At 42.2% G+C, this 25,741-nt stretch overlaps 1 protein-coding gene across 5 annotated transcripts in view; it reads right to left on the bottom strand.

The window, feature by feature from the left end:
- The window catches only part of DLGAP1 (DLG associated protein 1), a 324,532-nt gene that overhangs the window by 11,586 nt on the left and 287,205 nt on the right, over positions 1–25,741 (bottom strand). For all 5 annotated transcript variants that reach the window (XM_077778153.1, XM_077778154.1, XM_077778156.1 and 2 more), the window contains one exon: positions 11,122–11,543. In XM_077778153.1, the coding sequence (XP_077634279.1) occupies positions 11,122–11,543 (422 nt within the window). The remainder of the gene's footprint in view (positions 1–11,121; positions 11,544–25,741) is intronic.

Raw genomic sequence — 25,741 nt, 5'->3', positions numbered from 1 at the left:
TAACTTTTCTTTCTGCTTAAGATACTGGAAAGAGAGTAGGTGTGGAAGTCAGGAATGCCACTTACTGGTGACTGGCCTTGGGAGACTTTACTGTACTCTCAGACTCTGTTTTCTTTACCTGTCAAATAATCATAATACTATCTTCATGGGATTGCTGATTATTTAATGAAATAACATATAAAAACTGTTAGAATGTGAAGTAGAAATTATAACTCCTATTGACATTCTTTACTTCTTGGGCATTTACCTGGGAAACTAAAAGGTGGCATGAGGCAAAAGAGGGAATTATTTCTCCTGCTAATCTTCATATGCCAACCTTTCTTGAATGTCTATCCTATTTGTTTGTTTGTTTGTTTATCTTGGTGGGTTTCATTCAGGCAGATTTAGGCAAGCGTCTATAAGTTCTTTGGTCTCTGTGTATAAGGAATTCATAACAATCATTCAGGGACCCAGAATTTCTGGCATAGTCTGGTGTAGTTCCCCCACCTAGAAGAGCTAGAATAGTGGCCAACTGGCTGCTGGGAGATAGAGATACAGAGAGGAGACAGAACCCTCACCGGTGCGGGACACCTCCACCACCCAGCCGGAGCCTTGTGCAGGAAGCAAGCTCACTGCAAAATGAAGGGTCAGAGCCCTCTGCGTGAGAAGCAGCTCCTATTACAAAACCAGGTCCATCTTCAGGTGCAGAGCAGGCCAGGTAAGTCCTGCTACCCAGAGAGCTACATTCCCATCTTGCGGCCCAGTGTTTAGTCCTGTGGCTCAGGGCCACTATGAACCCATAATTTTCAAACTCAGTTGGTTGTTCATTAGTCCTTTGAGATGATCTTCATTTCCTCCCTCTCTGACTCTCCCTTTCTGACTCCTGCTCACTTGCAACTCAGCCCTGCCTCCTCATCTTCAGCAATAACCCTTCCTCCTATGAGAAGAAGACAGCAGAATCAGGCAGGAATAGTCTCCATGTTCTGCCTCTCCTAATACTGGTCTAGTCCCCTGAACCCGTAAAGAGTGTGAGGGTCCTACACAATGGGTGAGCAGCAGACCCTTCTGGTTACTTGGATAACAGCAGACAGGCCAGGTGCCAGGAGAGAACTACTTACACTCATTCCTAATGTCCCTTCTCCATGACTGTTAGCTGCCCCCACTGTAAAGACTTGTCTACATTCACTCCTCCCATCTGGTTTGCCTGATTCCCTTCTGGCTGCTCTGAGAACGTGCTCCATAAGTCTGTCCCCATCTCTGCGACCCCTGCCTCTCTGTGCTATAGCACTACCGGGGATGTCTGGGAGCATCCTCCAGTCTCTCCCACCCTAAGGGGGGAAACGCCTCCCCAATCTCCCCATCTCCTCTAGCTAGTATAAAATTCCTCTCCTTCCTTGTCCTGGACTGCATGTCTTCTCCCAATATTCAAATGTTGAAGTCCTAACCCCCAATACCTTAGACTATAACTGTTTTTGGAGACAGGGCCTTAAAATGGGTAGTTAAGTTCAAAAGGGGTCATGCGGGCAGGTCCTAATGCAACGTCACTAGTATCCTTATAAGAAGAGATCAGAACATGGACACACAGAGAGAAGACCAGCTACAAGCCAAGGGGAGAGGCCTCAGAAGAAAGCAGCACCTTGATCTCAGACTTCCAGCTTCCAAAACTAAAAAATCTGTGTTGTTCAGGTCAGCGGTCTCCAGTACTTTGTTACGGCAGCCCTAGTGGGCACATACCTTCCCATGAATGCTCTTGAAAGGACAGTGCGCCTCTGCTCCTCTACTTCCTCAGCCACCATTTGTCTCCCAGTTCTCCACCGTATGGCCTCTCTTCCCCCTCCTTACTCTTCTGGATATCTCCCCGTTTGGCCCAAAGGCTCCTGCAGACAGTCTCTGGCTCTGATGCTGCATTCCTTGTTCCTGAGACCTCTCCCTTTTTACCTTGTAAATGCTGACCACAAAATTCAGTCCAGAGCCCATGTCCCTGATTCCCCTTGAACGGATTCATCATTCTCCTGGTTTCAGCTATTTTGGAGACTTGTTTATGTGTCCTGAATTCATCACTCCCATGTGTATCAACCCCCCAGACTTCAGTGTTGCATATCTAAATATGCACTCGGTGTCTCTTGTCTCCCTAGAGCCACGTTTCACTCAGGATTCCCCAGTTGATTACTATTAGGGCTACAAGGCTTCATCACCCTTCATCCACAGTGTGGATGCCAATCTTGGAGGTCTGGTTTTATTAGGGGAACTAGAGGGACTTTTCCATGGGTCCCTATCATCCATGGGGTAAGCGGGTTATTTTCTTCAATGGCTTGCAGGCATGGCCCACCTGTTCAGCCTCACCTCTGCCCACTCCCTCAGTGCTCTGAGTCCTCAGAGCTGTCTCTCTTCTCGAAGCCTTTGCTCAAACTAAACACCAAGCTGGGGAGGCCTCCTGCCTTGGTTCCTATACTAGCCCCTCCCCTCCCCCCCTCCCCACTCAGGTGTACCTCTTCCAGAAGGCCCTATCTCCTTTCCCCTCTCCCTCCCCATTGCTCCTCAAATTCCCATACAGAGAGTTGTCTCTGCCCTTCCCACATTCTTTCCAGCATGATCTATTTATATGTCTGACTTTCTAACCAGACCTCAAGCCTTTCTTTTTTTCCTTAAATGTTTTATTTATTTTTGAGAGAGAGCAAGTGGGGGAGGGCCAGAGAGAGATGGGGACAGAGGACCTGACAGCAGCACATTCAACTGACTGAGCTCCCCAGGTGCCCCCAGACCTCAAGCCCTTCGAATGGGACAGACTGTGCCCGTGTAATTCTTGGTGTCCTGTTCAAGGAATAAGTTTTGAAATTAACAGACTCCTCTACAAAGTCTTTGTTAATGAGAAAAACAAATTAGCTGCAACATTCTAGACTTTACGCATTCTGATTCTTTAAGGATTTTACCATGTCTAGCATCACTTTTTAAGTTACAGTCCTGATTAATTAATTAGCTGATATAGTCTTAGCTGTGCTATTGTTCCTTTTGGGTGTCTGTTTACACTATTTGGGCTGATTTAGGCTGGAAGAACCAAGCCATCTGGAGTCAGATGAATGTGTCTGTGGATGAATTAAACCTCCTTATCGTCAACTTTTGACTTTTTTTTACTCACCTGGCTTCTCCCGCACCCCCAATGTTGTCGACTTTAGGGATGAAGAGGGAAAAGGAAGTTTTAAAAAGTGGATCCACCCAGTTACTTTAAATTCATGTGGATTTGTCACACCAAATCCGTGCGATTTCAAGTTGGGATTATTCATGTGGAGACATTCTTATTTACAAATGCGTCCTCCCTGAAAAGAATTTCTCCAACCAATTGCCCAGCTGCTTCTCAAACACATTTGTGATCCAGACCTGCTGTCAACAAAAGGTCTCCATAGAAAACATGGATCTGTTTCATTCCTGGCTGACAGGGCTTGCTCCGCATTTTACAAGATTTTTTTTTTTAAAGGAGCCAAAACTCAGTGGTTAATGAATAGAGAATAGAATTCTCAAGTAGAAATTGTCTCATGAGCTAAAAGCTTCCAAAGGGTTAAAACATGGAGGAAAATATTGCTTTGTTTGTAAAGAGCAAGTTTTTGAAAGCTCAGCTAATTTTATTTTTTCTCCCAGTTCGTAATCCAAGAGTCTTACTCGTAAAAGATGGTTATGCTTCAACCCATATCTCAATTTACATCAGCCATGAAATAATAGCAGTATATACATCACATAGAAAAATAGAGTTCTTGAGCCTTTGAAAGCAGAACAAAATGAAATTACAAAACATTTCTCTTGGTAATACAGAAGAGAACTGAATGCTGTGTTTGAAGTCCATTGCAATTATATCCCACATGAATAGTTGTTGTTAGAGAAAACCATCAGCGATCTTGCCCCAGTCCCTCTCTGTAATCCCTGGCTCTCCGCAGCGCAGAGGCAGACTGGAATGATGGAATCCCACTGGCCTAGAGAACAGAAGACCATTGCAGGCCACACACTCCACCTCTCTGTGCCTCAACACCCTCCTCAGCCTCAAGACCACTCCAAGTGCAACACACCCACAAAAGGATGCTCTGTTATGTCCTTCTGGCACCCAAACCCTCTTCTTCGTGCCCAGCACTGTGCAGAGCAAAATGAACTGAGCATTCCAGAAGGTTAAACATAAGGCACATTATACACGATTTCCTTTTCATTACTGCCGCTTCCTCTGCGGTCACTAATTTCAGGGTGGCCAGACCTTAAAAAAGAGGCTATACAGTGTGTGTGTGCGTGTGCATGCGTGCATGCACACGTGTGCTCACACATGCATAAGGGTATGGGTGTGTGTGGGGGGGGTACTGGGGAAGGGAGGGACTTTTTGAAGGTCACTTCAAAGGTAAGATGAGAATAAAACAGAAAGGAGCTAGGATACACTCACTTCGTCCTGCTTAGAAATACATAAGGCTCGAGGCAGATGAGTTGTAGAAATCAGAGAGAGAGTGCTCCTCTGCTTGCTACCCCCAGGCTGCCGGGATACACTGCAGGCACCTGGGCAGAGCAGCCCTGGTGATCACACTGATAGACGGTCACAATAATGAGTGCGCACAGCTTCCGTAACTCAACCTGAAACCAGGCAAACCCCTTTTCAGGTTTCATTTCCAGGCCCACATTTGCTGCCAAGGCTCACAAGCCTTCTGGGAGACCCAAGGCCAAGTTTCACTAACTTGGATGTTATTACCAGGCAAAATTAAAGTGGAATTAATCTGCCTCCTGCACACGCTCTAGGTTTATCACTTCATTTCAGATAAAGCCTGAAAATTCCGCATATAAGTTGTCCACAATTCAGGAGGCAAAGATAGATTTCCAAGTACAATCAACCAGTATTTCATCGTAGGGCCGCTGAAACCCGAGCCTCTGTTTTTAACCCACATTGCTAGACTGCATTCCTAGTTAGGAGTGTTTGGTTCCATCTGGCCATTTCATTCCCCGGCAGATAATACCAGACGTATCTATGTAACATACAAGCCACTGTCAAATAGCAGTGAGCCATCTCCCCGAGACAGCTGTTCCACACAAGGGCTTCATTGTCTGAGAAAAGCTTGTATCATTTTACTTCAAGAGCTTGGGGGACAAGCATTCTGTCAGCTGCCAGGGCTTGGAGGAAACCTCACTCACTGCAGATTTCCATTATTTTGTTACCAAGCCCAAGCCCTACTATCGGCTGTTAGGGATGAACATTTGAAACAGAAACGAAAGTCCCCACTCTGCTTTTATTTTATCATGGAACATAATAGCTCCACACACCCAGGGAATTTATAGTTGCGCTTTTCGAAGATAACACGACACTACCAGGCAACCACAAATGCCTGTTCTCAAGCTGCCCTTGGTCGCAAGCGTTTAACCGCTTCAGGTAAACCAGGAAAGTGTTTTCCAGTCCCGGGATGACAAAAACAACGGCCCTGGGAAGCAGCTGTCGGACTCAGGATAATGGCATCATAAAATAATTGAGAACTGAAAAAATATTTAAAATCGGATGGCTCCTTTCTTTTTTAACTCTCTAACCAAGAAACATTACTGCAACTATTGAGTGACATCTATACCTCATGCTTCCATTGAGTGACAAGATTCTGTTCCTAACTTCTCTTTTCTACCCCAGGAACACAGTGTATTTAACAAAATACCTTACATTCTTATGAGTATGATGACCATGAATGTGCTGATAGGCAGCCCGTTCCAGTACCTTCAGCTGCTTCTGGAGAGGAGGGTGGGATTTTTTGTGTGTGGTAAAATATACATCAGATCTACCATTTCAACCATTCTCTCCCTCCCACTTTCTCTTTTCCTTCATTCCCTCCTTTCTTCCTTCTTTTCTTTCACGCACAAGGAAGTGAGGGGCAGAGAGAGAGGGAGAAAGAGAATCCTAAGCAGGCTCCAGGTCCAGCATGAAGCCCAATGCAGGGCCTGAACCCATAACCAAGAGATCATGACTAAATCAAGAGTCAGATGCTTAACTGACTAAGCCACCCAGGTGCCCCTGACCCACTTTGGAGTGTACACTTCAGAGGCATTAAGTGCATTCACCAATCATCTTTGAATATTTAAGAATGGGGATCATTCTGGTGCCCCACAAAATAAATTAAGCAAGTATGGTCCGAGTCTTCCTTTTTCTCACTCTATTCTACTTATACCTCCATGATGATTTTGAAGACTACATCTCCTGGAAGGGATTTGTCAAGGAGCCACCTTCATCACATACCCTGAATATACTGCCTTACATGGGACCCAAAGAACACACAGGGTGTCTTGGCCAAGAGATAGATGGATCTGGGCTTGACTCATTTGTCAAAACTATTTTTCTGGGTGTATACAGATTTTTGTTTTTAAGCTGGTTACTCAGAAATTGGCTGTGCCTACCAGACAGGCTTGGCCTCTCTTCCTCACCAACCCTCTTATAAAAAAGGAAAAGGTTAAATTAGAGGATGAGTAAAACAAAGGCTCTCTGCAGCTCCAGGCTCAGTTATCAGAACAGAATTGTGGTTGCCAAGGAGCCTGGGACAGATATGTATGGAGAGCTTTAGAGGACAGCACCAAGTGACACACAGAGTATCATTATCTTGCCAAATGTTATTCATGTTGTATCTGTTCCATCAGACACTTCTGTGTTCTGTGACCTTGGACAAGATACTGCCAGCCAGCTGTTTTGAGGGCAATAAAACACCTGTCAAAGTCTCCAGCCCATCACGCGGGGTATTGTAAGGACAAGATGAATATTCTTTCATGTGCTTCTGTTCTCCCTTCTTCCCATGGAGGGTGGCTGTGGCTCTCTGGCCAGGCCCGCACTCATTTGGATTTGCCTCATTTGGAATTGGTGACTCTTTGACTTGGGCATGTGGAGTTTCCTCTGCACTATTTTAAATTCTGGAATGCTGGGGGATTGAAGCTCGTGGGCCTGAAAGATAAAGCTTACAAGCGCTTGTTGAATGGAATCACCTCCCCAGAGCTGGACAGGACATACAGGGTTCATCTAGATCATCCTGCTGACCAACACAGAAGTGTTCNACTGCGAGATCATGACCCAAGCGAAAGTCGGACGCTTAACCGACTAAGCCACCCAGGCGCCCCTGCCGAACCCTTGTTCTGATCAAAAGAGCTCATTACCTAACCGAGGATTCCCCCCTCCCCTTCCAACTTTGGCAACAAAAACTTCTAGTTACTCATTGAGTATTCCGTAGCTACTGAGGAAGAAACATTTTGCAAGGCAAAATACTTTTGTAACACAGGATTTCCAAAATATTTCTGGGACTCAAATACATATTCATTGATCCCCTACTGTGTCCCAGGAACCATCAGAAGGGCAGTGGATATAAAGATGAATGAGATAAGAGTAATTTCTGTCCTCAGAGAGCTCCTTTTTCAGTAGAGGAGAGAGACACATAGACTGCTATAAAATAATGCTAGAAATAGCTGATAGACAGATATACAGGCCATTATGGAATCACCAGGGAGACACACCTAACTCAGCCTGAAGGGAGGCATTCCGCAGAGACTTCCGGAAGGTGAGGCTCAAGCTGAGACTTGAAGGGAGAGCCATATTTTGTAGGCTAGATGGGCTTATATCAATAGACGTTATGAATTTGAATCAGTTGTGTGCATTTACAAAAGCATGCATAAAGGGCATTTACATCTAAACTTTGTGTTAGCTGTTTTGATCTAAAGTTATAAAATTATATTTAAAAAAACTAATAGTTTGGACTTTTCACTATAGACCACTGGCTTTCAAACTATATTCTAGAAATCCTAGGATTTTTTTTGAGGTCGGGGGTTATTACGGACCTTGGTAATAACCAAGGGGCAGTAGAGGCTGAGCACTCAGAACTCAGACCATGACCAAGACAGCTTTGCTGTTCTTTCTGTTATATTTATTGCTGTTGCATGTAACTATTTTTAATTAGAGACAGGGGTTCTGATATTAACTTATGTTTCAAACTACAAAGGAAAACCAACTCCCCAGTGAAGCAGGTTTCACCGCGTACTTGCCATCTAAGACTAATTTATCCAGCTGGGTACTTTTAAAGCAAAGTACCATAGAGGCGCCTGTGTGGCTCAGTTGGTTAAGTGTCCTACTTAGGCTCAGATCATGATCTTGTGGTTTGTGAGTTTAAGTCCCATGTCAGGCTCTGTGCTGACAGCCTAGAGCCTGCTTTGGATTCTGTGTCTCCCTGTCTCTCTGCCCCTCCCTCTCTCTGCCCCTCCCCCGCTCACACTCTGTCTCTGTCTCTTTCAAAAATAAATAAAATGTTAAAATAAAAAAAATAAAGCAAAGTACCAAAAAATACTCCCATCCCTAGTTATCTTTGTTCTGCAACCATGACCCTTACACTTCCCCCCAGGCAGCAACCTTGCAAAACAAAGTGGAGATTTGAAAAAATGTATCTCTACCCTGAAGAAAATGTCCTTAAGGAACATAGCTTATTAAGGGTGGGATCTTCAGGGACAAAGACAACAGCTATTATTCTTTAGAAGAAATTTCATTATAGCAAAATACCTTCCTATGGAATGGATTTGCTAAGTTCTATTTATAAATCAATACTTTAAGTAACATGTGAAGTAAAAATCTGTAACAGTGAATAAAATGGGTTGCTCCTTCATGTTCATTACTTTGGGACTTTTCCAGGAGCGCACATTTCAAAATACAAAAATGCTTCTCTTTGATTCCGAACCCATGATGAAAGCCTGGTTTTCTGACAAGATTGTCACCTTTCAAATGCATGTGTCGCTATCAAAAACATGGTAACTTGTCACAGCTCCTTTAGCTTCACCGAAGATTTTCCTAAATCATTACACCATGACTGCCCTTGCACATCACTATAAAGCTGGGTTGAGAGAAGCAGATCCAGTCTTAGATGAGAAGAAAATAGGAGCGGCTGTTCCGGTTCTATCGGAAGTCAACCAGAAAGCTAGAATGAGTCCTGCACTAATGAGGTGAATGCACTGAAATCTGAAAATTAGCTGGTTCTGTTGAGCAATTCACCAGAGGCTGTTGCTGCTTAGACACCAGCATTTTTCCTAGGAAAATCTAACAAACTTCGGGTATGGCCACCAGGGGAAAGGAAGGGTGGAAGATGTTACTGCTAAGACTTCCTTACTGAAAAACACCCCTTCCATTGCTGTGGGCTGGTGCCTCCTTCTGCCCCCAAGGCAAAAGGCTAATTCTGCTTGTGGGTCAACATTCAGCTGAGTCCGGAGTGGCATCACCTGTTAGAGGCAAGTGTCAAGGAGATTACTTTCCCACTGCTAAGTTGTTTGGACTTATAACATGAGGACTGTTTCAAAAACCTACTTATGGGGTTTCTAACCTGCTCATCAGGGCAACAAATAAGCTAGTCAGCCAGTTGATAGGATTCGGGCAGGAGGAATGAGTGCAGAGAAGAGCTGAGAGCAAGACACAGTGAGGAAATCCCACAGCCTGCTAATTCTTCTTTTCCAGACTCAGTTTTCATAAAAGGTACTTCCTTGATGGAAAACTCACTGCCTCGTGACACAAGTTTGGTTCACTTAGTGAGTCTATTTACCATGATTAAATGTAGGCTCAAGGTTTAATTATAAAGAAGTTATTGATATTTTTATTAGTGGTGAGAATGTATGATGATTATGTAAAAAAAACAAAAAACCCTTATCAGTGGATACATAGTAATGTGCCACGAGGCTTTGGACTTTCTTTAATGTTTATTTATTTTTGAGAGAGAGAGACAGAGCGTGAGCAGGTGAGGGGCAGAGAGAGAGGGAGACACAGGATCTAAAGCAGGTTCAGGCTTTGAGCTGTCAGCACAGAGCCTGACACGGAGCTCGAACTCACAAAGTATGAGATCATGACCTGGGCGAAGTCAGGCGCTTAACCCACCGAGCCACCCAGGCTGCCCCTGGACTTTAAGATAATCCAGCAAAAATGACCAATGGGAGAAGATAAGAAAATGACACTGGCAGTTGCAATGGGTGATGGGTACATTGTATTAAACTCTCTACTTTTGTGCATGTTTTATATTTTTTATGAGAAAAAGTTACATGATTTAAAAAATAGGTCTAAAAAGCCACATCATGACAATACTCTTCTAGGTGCTTCCCATGCAAAAATGGAGATAGGCTTAAATGCCTACCACTAAATGTCTACATTTTGATTCAAAAATTTCATCCGTTGGAGGATCCACCATTCATTTGATAATTGTTTTTTTTCCAGAGGAAAAGAAACACACAACATTGAAATACACACTGATTACAAACTATATCCCAATTTCAGAATTGTTAAAAAGGTGGAAAACATGCCTTAGAATTGAGGTCACCTGGTCAATTCGTTGTCAATTGTTTCCTTCTTTTTTTTTTTTGAAGTAAGTTCTATGCCCAACGAGGGGCTTGAACTCAAGACCCTGAGATCAAGAGTCCCATGCTCTAGGGACTGAGCCACTCAGGCGCCCCTTGTTGTCATTTTTTAATAGGAATTACTGTTGTGTTAAAAGGCCAAGTTTGAAAATAACGGTGTGAACGGCATCCGTTATTTATTTATTCATAAATTATTTTAACCCGTTAAGTTGAAATTTGTGTTAATTAACTTGGTGGCTGAGGGTATGCCTCCCTAAAAACTAGGAGAGAAAGGCATGCTAAATAGGCTTATGAATGTTAATAAGCATGGTCCCTACAGGCCTATGCGTTATTGACCTTGTTTTCCTATCATACGTTAAGGAAAGTAATAACACTGTACGATTATAAATGCCCAGTGCACCTGCACCGGTGGCCCTGGACACTCGTCAGAATTCCTGCTAATTCCCTGAGCATCGGCACCCATTTCAGCATCCCCTTGGGAAAGAGGAACGGTTGTAGGAACTTGAGCCCCGTCACGCCCCCGCCCCCCCTGGACCCCGACGCTGGCTGAGCTTGGTACTTTTCAGAGAACAATCTAGAGCTAGAGGGCGCGGGGCTAGAGCCGGCGAAGGTGTTACGTCCGCCCAGCGATTTGCCTCTTCTGGTGCAGCGCGGGGGCGTCTGACGCTCAGCTGGACTTGTCCAGTGTCCCNGGCCCGGAAGGGGCCGCCGGGGGTAAAGACGCCGCGTCCCCGCGTCCGCCCGGCCCGAGCGAGCGCCGGAAGCGCGAGTGCGCAGCGCGCGTTTACTTACTGTCTTCCGGCAGGTTGTTTTCCCGCTCTTCTCGCTCCATCTGCTGGCACCACCCTTCCATGCGGTCCCGCTCGGCCTGGAGAAGCTTCAGAAACCAGTGGCCGTCCCGGTGGCACACTGACCTCTGGACGGCCTCCAGGGGGTCTTCGGTGATCGAGTCAATCCAGGGATCCGGGGGAGGCAGAATCGAAGGGTCAAAATCCGCATCAAAGTCATCGTCGGCCGCACAGGCGTGGTAGTGGTTTCCTGAGCCCTGGATGCTGACGGTGGAGGTGCTGGCGTCCCGGGAGAACTGTCTGGCCATTGGGCCGGGGCACGAATTGTCCTCTATAGACTCCAGAGAGTTTTCCAGATTATCGTGGAAGTCCAGGTCGGCCTGTACGGCTGTCGTCACGCTGTTGGATCGAGTGAACCTGCGGAAGCTTGGAGGAATGGAGAACGAGATTGAGTTCAAGGCTATTTCTCGAAGCAAAAGCATTTCTACTTTTCTTTGTAGGTGTGACGAGAGGGGGTCCCACCCTCTCAGTCTGGGAGGTAGGTCTTTGACGCAAGCACATCGGTTGCCATAGCACATATATTCGTATCAGAAGTCTCTCATTTTTGTTCAGTACAATAGTAAAGCATCTCTAGAGAAATGTTAGAAGCAACGTGTGTAGCTATCAAAGCCAGTTAAATGTCCACCGACCGACTTCCTCCACAGATCTGAGGTGGCTTGAATTCTGATATTCAGGTTGTTGAAGGGCAAGGAAACAATTCAATTATATCTGAGTCTGCATAATTTGTTTAGAAATTGGGGAAACAAAAGGAGCCAACCTGGTGCAAGCCTATTGTGAATCCCGCATAACCACATGTTTTTCTAGGGACAGCGCTCCCAAAGTTAGACTTCCTGAAAGCAAACTAAAATGTCATTAGGTTCTTCTTAAAATTACAGCTCCTTTTCCTGGTAAGGATTCATTCGCCTGTCTCTTGATCGAAAATGTCATTGTTATCATTTGGCACAAAGCCTTTGGAGCAAAATTAGCTCACAGTTCTAGAGTTCTCTGGTACCATTTTCTTGTGCACCTCTAATTTCCCTTCCCACAGTCCTTGTACCAAGACGATAAAAGACAACTTGTTCACAGACTCAGTCTGAGCATTTTATAAGGATATTCATGTCATCGGTGTTTCTCAACCACATAGCTCTCTGTACATCAACCGTTGACTGGGTCAATGAAGGTGAGGGCATATGGAAGGTGGGAGGGGTGGACTCCCTCTCTCTCTGACCCTCCCCTGCTCATGCTGTCTCTCTCTCTCCTAGAAATAAGTAAAACATTAAAAAAAAAAATTAAAAAAAAAAAGGTGGGAGGGGTAGAGAAGAACAGAGGAGCAGCGAATTCTTTCTCAGACAAGGGGTAAGGGGAGGTGTGGGCCTGAAGTAATTTAAAACACATACAAAAACCTTCATTGGCTCCTATAGCAGGCAGGCAACGATGACAGAGAATGTAAGTCTACTGAAGGCAGCGTCATGTGCCTATTACCTACTCTGGACTTAAAAAAAAAAAGTTTATTTATTCATGAGAGAGAGAGCAGGGAGAGGCTTCATGCCAGTGGCACAGAGCCCAATGTGGGGCTCGAACTCACAAACTGTGAGATCACGACCTGAGCCAAAGTCAGATGCTTAACCAATTGAGCCACTCAGGTGCCTCAGTACTCTTTTATTAAGGTGACTTGATCTAGTATTTTTATTTCTTATTGTGAAAAAATATACATAACATTTACTACTTTCACCATTTTTAAGTGTATGGTTCAGTGGCATTTAGTACATTCACATTGTTATACAGCTGTTACCATCATCTGTCTCCAGAATGTTTTCATTTTTCTCAGGTGAACTCTGTACCTATTAAATAGCTCCCCATTGTCCCCTTCCTCCTAGCCTATGTCAACCATTCTCTGTCTGTATGGAATTTGACTTCTCTGGGTCTCTCCTGTAAGTGGAATCATAGTGTATTTGTCCCTTATGACTGGCTTATTTCACCTAGCATGGATTTCTTTTTTTTTTTTTTTTTAAGTTTATTTTTGAGAGAGAGAGTGGGGGGGGGGCAGGGGCAGAGAGAGGGTTAGAGAGAGAATTCCAAGCAGCTGTCAGCACAGAGCCTGAGGTGGGGCTTGAAATCAGGAACCATGAGATCATGACCTGAGCCTAAACCAACAGTTGGACGCCAAACTGACTGAGCCCCAGGTGCCCTGCACCTAGCAAAATGTCTTTAAGCTTCTTTTAGGCTGTAGCCTATGCCAGAATTTCCTTCCTTTTTAAGGCTGAATGATACTCCGTTTTCTGCATTTCTGTTTGTTTATCCATTCATTTGTAGATGGATGCTTGGGTTGCTTCCACCTTTTATCTATTCTGAAGAATGCTTCTTTGGACATAAGTGTACAAATATCTCTTTGGGACTGCGTTTTCCATTCTTTTGGGTATAAACCCAGAAGAGAAATTACTGTATCATGGAGTAATTCTATTTTTAATCTTTTGAGGATCTACCATACTGTTTTTCATCACAGCAAATCCAGTTTTTCCCCTAGAAGATAAAGCTTAAGAACAAAAGGTGGCTGCACTATCGATCTGTGTTAGTTGTCAGGATGATCAACATAAATCAAATATAGTGTGATTCTGGCCATTCGTCTTAGGAAGATAGACTAGTCAAAAAAAAAAAAAAAAGCTGGCCTATCTCATCGTTTGCTGTTTTCAAGAAATTACTTCTGTTGAAGGTATTTTACCTGGTCATTTTGTAAGTTCTTTAACTCTCGAGGGAGCCATTAAACAAAACAAAGAATCACATAGTGTGAAAGTCTGAAAGCCACGCTACAGATGTGTTGTGTTGGAGCACAAGAACCATTTTGCTAACGTGATTCTTACAAAAGCCACTTATGTCTGGGCTGCATTAGGCCTTTTCTGCATTCTTCTTGTCATCCTCCCCCCCCCCCCCCCCATGTTAAATGTCATCTCCTGAAGCTCAGCTTTCTTTGCAGACGCAGATGTGTGAATTGGATGCCTCTCCTTGCAACAGATGACATTCTGGCTGTTCTACTAACACCAAATCTCAACTATGAAAACACTGGGCTTTGCTCTCCAAGATCACGTATTGCTAGAGGCATTACATTTTCCAGACTTAAAGAAGTGCCTTATTATTTTTTTTTTTTCATTCACAGCAAACTTGCCAGAGACAGTCTGTTCCACACACAAAACACAGTGACCTCTCTGGTGCCTCTGTTTTTACCTACACAAAGCCGTACCACCAGCATTCTTGACAGAGGGCTCCTGGCTCTGAATCCTGTAAAGTATCCACCTTCTTAAGAAAAATGACTTGGCAGCAGATGAGTAGAAGTTTGCAGTTTAGTCACCCAGAAAGAAATAAAAGTTAAGGAAAATTAAAAAGGTTTGGGATTAAAAGCGGTGCCTTTGAACTCAGGCAGCCCTGTCCCAGCCGCCCTGTTTCTCTCAATTAAGTTCCTTAAGCAAGTGCTTTCTTCCACCCAGAGCTTTCAAAGAATGTTCTGCCCTGTGAAACGTTTCATGTCTTTCAAGTGCAAAGTTCCTTCTGAGTGAAAACACAATGAAGTTGTTATTGCTGGTTTAGAATTTTGATAGGAACACAAAAGGGGTCGTTGGATGAATTTCTGTATTTTTAAAAATGAGTGGCTCAGTGGTTTGAACATCCACTTCTGTTTCCACTCAGGTCTGGATCTCGAAGTTTGTGGGTTTGAGCCCCCGAATCGGGCTCTGCACTGACAGCCTGGAGCCTGTTTGGGATTCTCTCCCTCTCTCTCTCTGCCCCTCCCCTGCTTGCTCTCTATCGCTTTCAAAAATAAGTAAGTAAACATTTAAAAAAAACAAGAATAGATCAGTTGCTGGTAGATGGTATAAACCCATAAGCTGACCCCAAGGGCTTGTCATTTCCCAACCTACAATGCCCAGTCTTGAAGCTTCCTAGTACTTCACGCCCTGAAGGCACAATGTATAATCATTAGAACTTTGGTATAGGACTGGCCAATACTCTGGCCTAAGGAGCAGAAAACCATGAAACCAAAGACTGGATCAACCAGTATGGGGCACAATACTCTGTTTTGAACAGCAAGAGGGAAGCCACTTGGCCGCATTCACTCTGCTGTTGTTCTGTGCACTTTCTATGAAGCACGTTTATATGTGTAAGAGGAAGACTGTCTGCCGCCCACCCTCTCACGGCGACTTTCCTGTACAGCGGGTTACAAATCAACACATAGATGGTAAATGATGGGGCTGCATTTAAATAAAGTTAAGTCATGAGCAAAATAAACAAAACAAACACAACAAAACAACAAAACCTAAGTGCAGTCAGTATCTTTAGGACTTGCGAGGTGTTCAACTGAGACCTAAGCCATAAACTTATCTCGAGGAGACGAGCTCAGTCATTCTGTTACTGAATCCACTAGCCTCTGCTTATCGTCTTCATCCCTCTCATTCACGTAATGGTTGCTCTCCAGGGCTAACTCTAGTTTCAAAGGGAGAAACACTAGTTCTGTGCTGTTTGTACTTTGTGGGAGGCTTTAGACATTCTTCACTAAGCCCGCTGTCAAGGCTGAATAGATGTGGGATCTGAAAATGCTACTTTTCAAAAGTGCAACCATCTGGGTATTTTGTGAAATGGCACCCTTTAGCTGATGTAAAAACCCAAGACGTCTCCTTATATAAAAGATAGATCAAAAGAAAGGTGTGGGAGTGAGAGGAGATTGAGATCAAGAATTAAAACTGGCTAAAAACGAGATTCACTCTTGTCAGATCAGCTTCCCAGTTAGAACAGCGCATGGAGGAACCTAGGCGGAATGCAATCCCCTGTCACGAATTCAGTGGGAAGGGACCCTCCCACTAGCACCGTCCTATTGACAGATTTTAAAGCTACCTCACGGGGTGTCTGAGTGGCTCAGTTAAGTGTCAGACTTCAGCTCAGGTCATGATCTCATGGTTCATGAGTTTGAGCCCCACATCAGGCTCTGTGCTGTCAGCTCAGAGCCCAGAGCCTGCTTTGGATTCTGTGTCTCCCTCTCTGCCCCTCTCCTGCTCTGTCTCTCTCTCAAAAATAAATAAACATTAAAAAAATATGTATCTTTAAGACTACGTTAAAAAAAAAAACTACCTCAAAACAAGCATCCATTGTTTTTTCAAAATCCGCTATGTCCATTCTTTTACCTAAAGATCTCTTTCAGCAAAGGAACACAGAATAAGTTTTCTACATAAAGATTCCCTCTGTTCCAAGTATTGTAATGCATTTACCAATTAAAGGGAAGAAACTGACAGTATTGACAGTGGGCTTGTGATCATTGGCTAGCTAGCTTCCGAGAGGACCTGGCATGTTGCCAGCTTCCTTTCAGTACCAGCTGGGCAGGTGCTAGTATCCCTGATGGGCTGTCACTATAAGAACCTTGGTTAGGAGTCTCAACAAAACATCCTCCAACGTCCTGCACCCCAGCAACCAGAGCATTTGGTCACTCCTTGACTGTTGACCCCAGGTAACTAACGAAAGCCTCAGAGGGCTCACCCATGATTTGTTTTTATTGTCTTATTTTGGGGTCAAATGGCGGCCACAAGATTGTGAGGTGGAGGATCATTTTTCTTTTACAAACTACATTATCTGTAAAAACGTGAAAAGGAAGAAAGAAAAACAAGGAGGGAGAGATAACAGAAAGACAGAAGAAAGGAAGGAAGAGAGGAAGGGAGAAAGATGGAGGTAGGGAAGAGAAGAAAAAAGGAAAGAAGGAATGGAGGAAAAAATGTACGGGACACATCAGGAATCATGCCAAGTTTTAGGCTTTTAAAATTTGAAATGCATGAATGCCAGACCTTTCAAACTCCGGTGTATTGTAAGTGCTATTTGGCTAGGTCATGGTATTGTTAACTTGGCAAGGAAAACAAGTGATTTGCCAAATGTAATATCAAGGGTGGGTCCTAGGCTATGTAATACTCCAAAGAAGCTGTGAACAGTGGGAATTGATCCAAAGTTTCCAGGTTGGCAAAGGAGGGCTGTTTTTGACCGCCAACAGTCTTTCTAAGCTTGTGGTCCTGGACTGGCTGTCAGAAGATGTCTCAATGTTGGCTTCATGCTGTAACACCCTGCTTAGTTGAGGGGCATGTGGGTGGTTTAGTTGGCTAAGCCTCTGACTTCAGCTCAGGTCATGATCTCATGCTTTGTGAGTTCAAGTTCCACCTCGGGCTCTGTGCTGATAGTATGGAGCCTGCTTGGGATTCTCTCTCTTTCCCCCTCTCTCTGTCCCTCCTGTACTCATGCATGTGGGCACACTCTCTCTCTCAAGATAATTAAATAAACTTTTAAAAAACTCTGCTTAGTTGAAAAGGCACAACTCACTACAAACCCCACTGTTTATGTATTTAAGTCATTTACAGTTAAAGGGATCTTTTATAGTAGTTGACTTTATGCTAAAAAAACAATGCTACCTTTGCGTATGCTTGTTACATCCAGTTATGAAGCGATGAGCTTTAATGTGTGAAGCAAGGAAAAATTTTAAAACTTAGAATATTTTGGGGGGCACCTGGGTGGCTCAGTCAGTTAAGCATCTGACTTCAGCTCAGGCCATGATCTCACTGTTTGTGGGTTTGAGCCCCGCATCGGATTCTGTGCTGACAGCTCAGAGCCTGGAGTCTGTTTCAGATTCTGTGTCTCCCTCTCTTTCTGCCCCTCCTCTGTTCATGCTCTGTTTCTCTGTCTCAAAAATAAATAAACATTAAAAAAAATTAAAAAAAAAACAACTTAGAGTATTTTGGAAATAGAGGTAATTTTAGTGAAAAAACAAGAGTCTGATTATTCCTGTTCACTGAAGCATTTGCTTCTAGAAATGGGGAGCAGCTTTCATAATAGCTTGAAGGTGCTTTCCTCCAACACCTGTGACCCTATCTGCTTTCACAGACCTGCTGAAATGGCAGGTGTCATTCACAGGCACATTTCGATGCCAGCATTTTTTCCCTGTAGCATTAAGTGTGTCCCTGGGGGTCTGAGTATTATTTCATAATGTACAAAAGGTGTGCGAGGAGAGAAGGAGACGGCTAGACCAAATGAAGATAAGAAAGACAAGAGACTTTATGCATATCATCAAAATAGCCATCTGCTCCCATTTCCGTACCATAAAATGAAATATAAATGGAAAGATCTTGGCTTTCCCTTTGCATACATGCACCTCCAAACACACAGATCCTGCTCAGGACATTCACTGTTACCCAGCTTCACCGATTTAATAAAGGACTAGAAGGTAGCCATGGGGAGTTGATGAGGGAAGGAAAGAGGTCACAAAGTGATTTCCGACTCACTTATTCTAGGAAAAGTTTTCTCCTCTAATCCCCTGGATGCCGAAGGCAAATAGCCCTTGCAGTAACCCTGACTCTCACGTGGATGCCCTCTAGATAAGGATCCCAGCCAGTTAAGAAGTAGTTTACAAAGTGGGGGAGGGGCAGGGAGAAAAAAAAAGAAGTAGTTTACAAAGATAAAAATATTAAGGGGTACCTGGCTGGCTCAGTCAGTGAAGCACGTTTGAGCCCCACATTGGATGTGAGGTTACTTAAAAATACAATCTTAGGGGCGCCTGGGTGGTTCAGTCAGTTAAGCATCTGACTTCAGCTCAGGTCATGATCTCACACTTTATGGGTTCGAGCCCTGCGTCAGGCTCTGTGCTGACAGCTAGCTCAAAGTCTGGAGCCTGTTTCCGATTCTGTGTCTCTCTCTCTCTCTCTGACACTCCCCTGCTCATGCTGTCTCTCTCTCTCTCAGAAATAAATAAAAACATTTAAAAAAATACAATCTTAAAAACAATTTAAATATATACACACCAGAAAAATAACATTTTGGAATTCTCTTTCCAGGAAAGTGCTATAAGACCAGTAGCTTCTCTCTATGCAACCACTAAAGACAGATGTCAATTTGTCAATTTGACAGTGTTAATAAATAAACAAGCATATATAATATCAAAGCCTCTATTCCTCCTTAACATTTTCAGTTGTAGACACTAGAGATGATCGCTTCACAATTGTTCCAAGATATAGCATAAATATTTACCCCTATAAAAGGTAGCTGAGTTGCAACAGGGGCAGGGAGCCAAAACCTGTATCGCACACTTATCCACACTTCTCTTGGTTCTGAACTAGAGATTAAGACGGCAACACAGCCACCTGGGAAATATGATAGTAAGCAGGAAGCAAGATCTAGGAGATTAGGCCTAGACCTCAACAAAGAGTCTCTGTCTATGTATGATGTGACTCTAAATTTGAGGAGACACTGCTGGGATGTTGAGTCAGAGAACTTACACCTAAAAAGTTATTGATGTTAATTGTATCCAACTCCCACATTTTATTTTTTTAAATGTTCACTTATTTAAAAAAAATTTTTTTAATGTTTTATTTATTTCTAGGAGAGAGAGAGACAGCGTGAGCAGGGAAGGGTCAGAGAGAGAGGGAGTGACAGACTGAAACAGGCTCCAGGCTCTGAGCTGGCAGTCAGCACAGAGCCCGACGCGGGGCTCGAACCCACGAACCGCGAGATCATGACCCAAGCAAAAGTCGGATGCTTAACTGACTAAGCCACCCAGGCGCCCCCATTTATTTATTTTTGAGAGAGAGAGCGAGAGAGAGCAAGAGCACAAGTCAAGGAGGGACAGAGGGAGAAAGGGAGACACTAAGTCTGAAGCAGGCTCCAGGCTCCAAGCTGTCAGCACAGAGCCCACAGCCGGGCTTGAACCCACGAATTGTGAGATCATGACCTGAGCTGAACCCACTGAGCCACCCAGGCACCCCCTCCAACACCCACATTTTAAAGATGGATAGGTAAAGTTACTTTCAAATTGGATCTCTTGACTGGAATATTTTTTTTCACCAGAGCTTCAGTACATTCCCATACATTCCATGACCTTTCAAGCCAGAGAGTAGTGCTCAATAACAGGGCTAACCCCACGTAAGGCCAAATAAAGTCTTTATGGATGATTTCTGCTTTCGACCAAGATGGAGTTGAAAGAATGACCGAATTTACTCTTCTCTCTGAAACAACAAACTGGAAAAATACATGAAACAAGAGTTTTCAAGATACTTGACATCAGACACTGAAGACAGTGATCACGGAGACGTGGGAAACAAACAAGTTCAGTGATTGCCTGTGTTGACTGATCAGAGAAAGCATCCAGGCTGCAGCACAGGGAGGGGCACTGTGCGGTGCTAGCAGTCTCCCTGCCCTGACGAGACATTGCTGGGAGTCCCAGGAGGGCAGTGCAGTGGGAGTTTGCCAGGCAGAGTGTGGCAGAAGAGAGAGCTGCACACAGAGATCCAGAGATCCTCACAGGGTCCCAAAAGAGCATTTACCAACATTGAATGCATGCGGCAAGAAACCTACCCATAGCTGGAGTATATTTGTTCCTCTTTGGGAAAAATAAAATCTTTTAATTATTAATTTACTTTTTAATTTTTAAAAAATGTTTATTTTTGAGAGATAGACAGAGTGTGAGTGGAGGAAAGGCAGAGAGAGAGAGAGAGAGAGAGTGAGAGTGAGAGAGAGTCTGAAGCAGGCTTCAGGCTCTAAGCTGTCAGCGCAGAACCTGATGTGGGGCTTGAACTCAGCAACCGTGAGATCATGACCTCAGCTGAAGTCAGATGCTTAACCGACTGAGCCACCCAGGTGCCCCTAAAAATCTTCTTTTTAAAATAAAGACAAAATAATGACTCTTGATATACGAAAGCTGTAAGCTGTCATCATGACCACACATGCACTGTAAGACAGGTTAAAAGAAGTCTTTTAAGGGAAAGGAAAATGATGCAAGCTGGCAATTTGGATCTACACAAAGGAATGAAGAACACTGGAAAGCATAACTTTGTGAACAAATAGGAATTTTTTCCCTTTTATTTAAATCGTGTTAAAGATAACTCTTTAAAGCAAAAATAATAATATATTATGGATTTTTAATACATGTAGAAATAAAATGTTTGATAACAATAGCACAAATGTGGGTAGTAGAGGAATGGAAGCATATTATTTTAAGGTTCTTATATATGAAATGATCTCATTTCAATTGAAGGTATATTGTAATAAATTAAATAAAATATACATTATAATCTCTATAGCAGCTACTAAAAAGACAATAGAAAGTTATAGCTAATAAGATACAATGGAAAGTTATAACTAATGAGATATCAAAGGGAATAAAATGGAACCATAAAAAGATAATCCAAAGGAAGGGAGAAGAAAATGAAATATAGGACAAAGAAGAGATAACAAATACCAAATACAAGCTGGCAGAATTAAACCCAAACACATCAACAATTAAATTAAATGTAAATGGTCTAAGTATCCCAATCAAAAGGAGGTTGTGAGATTCGATTAAGAAGCAAGACCTAACTATATGCTGCCCATAAAAACCAGTTTTTAAAAAACATTTATTTATTTTTAAAAGAGAGAGTGCAAGTGAAGGATGGGTAGAGAGAGAGGGAGAGAGAGAGAATTGCAAGCACCTGCTGTGGGGCTGAAACTCAGGAATGGTGAGACCATGACCTAAGTGGAAATCAAGAGTCAGACACTTAACTGACTGAGCCACCCAGGTGCCTCTAAAAACCACTTTAAAAAAATGGCTTATTTATTTATATTTGAGAGAGAGAGCGAGAGCGCAGGAGAGGGACAGAAAGAGAGGGAGAAAGAATCCCAAGCATGTTTCACACTATCACCATAGTGGGACTCAAATTCATGAATGGTGAGATCATGACCTGAGCTGAAATCAAGAATTGGATGCTTAACTGACTGAGCCACCCAGATGCCCACAAAACCACTTTAATTATAAAGACATAAATAATTTAAAACTGAAAGAATGAAAAAGGATACATCATGCTAACACTAATGAAAGAAAGTTCAGCAGTGCCTGGCTGGCTCAGCTGATAGAGCATGTGACTCTTGATCTTGGGGTCATGAGTTTGACTCCCATGTTGGGTGCAGAGCTTACTTAAAAAGAAAAGGAAGTTCAATTGGCTATCTTAATATCAGACGAGGTAGATTTCATAAGAAAAAATAATACCAGGGAGAAAGAGGGATGTTTCCTAATGATAAAGGAGCCAATTCATCAGGAGGACATAACAATCTTAAATGTGTATGTACCTAATAAGAGATCTTCAAAATACATGAAGCAAAATTGATAGAACAATAGGAAGAAATAGATAAATTCACAATTATAGTCAGAGGTTTCAACATCACTTTCTCAATAATTGATAGAGTGTATACATAGAAAATTGGAAATTTATAGAGAAATTTCAAAAACTAACCTGACCTAGTTGGCATTTACAAAATACTCCACTTAAAATAGCAGAATATACATTTTATTTCAAGTTCACACAGATTATTTGGCAAGAGAGATAGTATTTTGGGCCACAAGACAAATCTCAATGAATTTTACAGGATTCAAGACATGAAGTATAGAGTCTGGTCACAATGGAATTAAATAAAAACCAATAACTAAATGATATTTACCAAGTACCCAAATATTTGTGAGCTAGATAACCCATAAACTATGGGTTAAAGAAAAAAAAGAGATTAGGAAGTGTTTATTTTGAGCTGAATGAAAATGAAAACGTAATAATCAGAATTTGTGGGATGTAGATAAAACAGTACTTAAGGGACATTTATAGCATTGGACACCAATAATACAAAAAGTAAAGGTCTTAATTCAATGTTTAATCGCTACTTTAAGAAACTAAAAAATAGAAGAGCAAATGCAATCTATGGTAAACAGAATAAAGTGAATGAAAAAGACAAGCAAAAACCAATGAAATAGAAAACAGAAAATAGAGAAATATCAGTGAAGTCAAAGCTTGTTTCTTTTAAAAAATTGATAAAATAATAATCTTCTAGCCAGACTAATGAGGAAAAAAACAGACACACATTACCAATATCAGAAATGAGAGAGGTGCCATTACTACAGAGTCTATAGCTATTAAAATTATATTAAAGGAATATTATGAACTACTTTATACAAATAAATTGGATAACCCAGATGAAATAGACAAATTCCTTGAAAGACAAAATATCAAGGGTCAGGTAAGAAGAAATTAATGACCTAAATAGCCTTATATCTATTAAAGAAATTGAATTCATAGTTAAAATTTTTCCCGCAAAGCAAACTCCATATCCAGACAGTTGCACTGGTTAATTCAATTAAATATCTAATAAAAAATTATAACAATTTTACACAAACACTTTTAGAAAATTAAGGAGGAGAAAATACCTCCTAATTCTTTCTATGAGGATAGTATTACTCTAACACCAACGACAGCAAAGACACTACAAGAAAACTACAGAAAAATTTTCTCATGAATGCAATACAAATATTCTTAACCAAATATTAGCAAATCAAATCCAATGACATATAAAAAGGACCATGATGACATGATGACACAATGGGCTTATCCTGGGAACACAAAGTTGGGTTAACATTCAAAAATCAGTCAACGCAAGACAACTCAATAGCCACATGCAAAAGAATGAAACTGGATTCTTACCTCACACCACATAGAAAAGTTAGCTCAAAATAGGTCAAAAGCCTGAATTTAAGAGTTACAACTATGAAATTCTTAGAGGAAAACATAGGGGCAAATTTTCATTATTTTGGATTTGGCATTGGTTTCTTAAATATGACACTGAAAGCACAAGTGATGAGAAAAATTGGACATCATCAAAATTAAAAACTTTTGTGCATCAAAAGACACTATCAATAGAGTAAAAAGACAACCCAAAGAGGGAGAAAAGATGCTTGTAAGTCATATATCTGAGGGTCTGGTATCCAGAATATATAAAGAACTCTTACAGCACTCAACAATAAAAACAACCTAATTTTTAAAAAATGTTTATTTATTTTTGAGAGAGAGAGAAAGAGTGCCAGTGCAGGAAGATACAGAATCTGAAGCAAGGTTCAAACTCGTGAATCGGGAGATCATGACCTGAGCCGATGTCAGACGCTCAACCAACTGAGCCACCGAGGTGTCCCAAACAACCTAACTGTATTTTTTCTTAAAATTTTTAAACATTTATTTATTTTTGAAAGACAGAGACAGAGCATGAGTGGGGGAGGGGCAGAGAGAGAGAGGGAGACACAGAATCTGAAGTAGGCTCCATGCTCTGAGCTGTTAGCACAGAGCCTGATGTGGGGCTTAAACTCATGACCCACAAAGTCATGACCTGAGCCAAAGTCAGACACTTAACCGACTGAGCCACACAGGTGCCTCCCAAACAACTTAATTTTAAAAGTGGGCAAAAGTGGGGTGCCTGGGTGGCTCAGTCAGTTAAGTGTCCAACTTCAGCTCAGGTCATGATCTTAAGGTTTGTGGGTTCAAGCTTCCATTGGGTTCTGTGTTGACAGCTCAGAGCCTAGAGCCTGCTTCAGATTCTGTCTCCCTCTCTCTTTGCCCCTCCTCCACTTGTGCTCTGTCTTTCTCTCTCTCTCTCTCTCAAAAATAAGTAAACATTAAAAAAATTTTTTTAAATAAAAAACATGGGTGAAGGACTTAAATAGATATATCTTCAAAGAGACAAACAAATGGCCAATAAGTGCATGAAAAGATAATCAACATCAGTAGTCATTAAGGAAATGCAAATTCAAGCCATAATGAGATACCACTAAATATCTACTAGGATGGTAATTTTAATAATGGAAAATAACAGGTGTTGGCAAAAAAAAAAAAAAAAGGAGAAATTGGAACACTCATACACTGTTGGTGGGAATGTAAAATGGTATAGTTGCATGGAATATAATTTTGTGCTTCCTCAAAAAGGAATCCTAAACATGGAATTAGAATATGACCCAGCAATTGTACTCCTAGGTAAATACCAAAAAGAATTAAAGACAGATGTTCAAACAAAAACTTGTACACTAATATTTGTAGTAGCTCTATTCATAATAGCCAAAAGATAAAACATCCCAAATGTCCATGAATAGATGAATGAGTAAACAATGTAGTATAACCATATTATGGTTATTCAGCCATAAAAGGGAATGAAATACTGATTCATGCTACAACATGGATGGACCTCAAGCCTGATACAAAGGCCACATTGTATGATTCAGTTTATAAGAAATATCCAGAATATGGGGTGCCTGGGTATTTCAGTCAATTAAGTGTCTGACTCTTGGTTTTGGCTCAGATCATGATCTCATGCTTTCTTAGTTTCAGCCTTGCACTGGGCTCCATGCTGGTAGTGCGGAGCCTGCTTGAGATTCTCTCTTTCTCTCTCTCTCCCCCTCCCCCCTTAGTCCCTCCCCTGCTCACTCTCTCTCTCTCCCTCTCTCTCCCCCAAAGTAAATAAACTTTAAGAAAAAAAAAAAAAGAAATATTCAGAATAGGCAAATCCATAAAGACAGAAAACAGATTAGTAGTTTCAAAAGGCTGGAAGAGTGAATAAGCAGTGACTATTTAATGGTTATGGGATTTTTGTTCAAAGTGATGAAAATATTTGGAACTAGATAGTGGTGATGGTTGTGCAATATTGTGAATGTATTTAATGCCACTGAATTGTACACCAAAAATGGTAATTAAAAACATTTTTTGTTTATTAATTTATTTTTAGAGAGAGCAAGAGAGAGCATG

Source organism: Crocuta crocuta, unplaced genomic scaffold (genome assembly GCF_008692635.1).
Source record: "Crocuta crocuta isolate KB4526 unplaced genomic scaffold, BGI_CrCroc_1.0 scaffold26, whole genome shotgun sequence".
Taxonomy (NCBI): Eukaryota; Metazoa; Chordata; class Mammalia; order Carnivora; family Hyaenidae; genus Crocuta; species Crocuta crocuta.
Note: the sequence above shows the minus strand (reverse complement) of the source record. Positions and strands in the feature narration are given on the sequence as shown.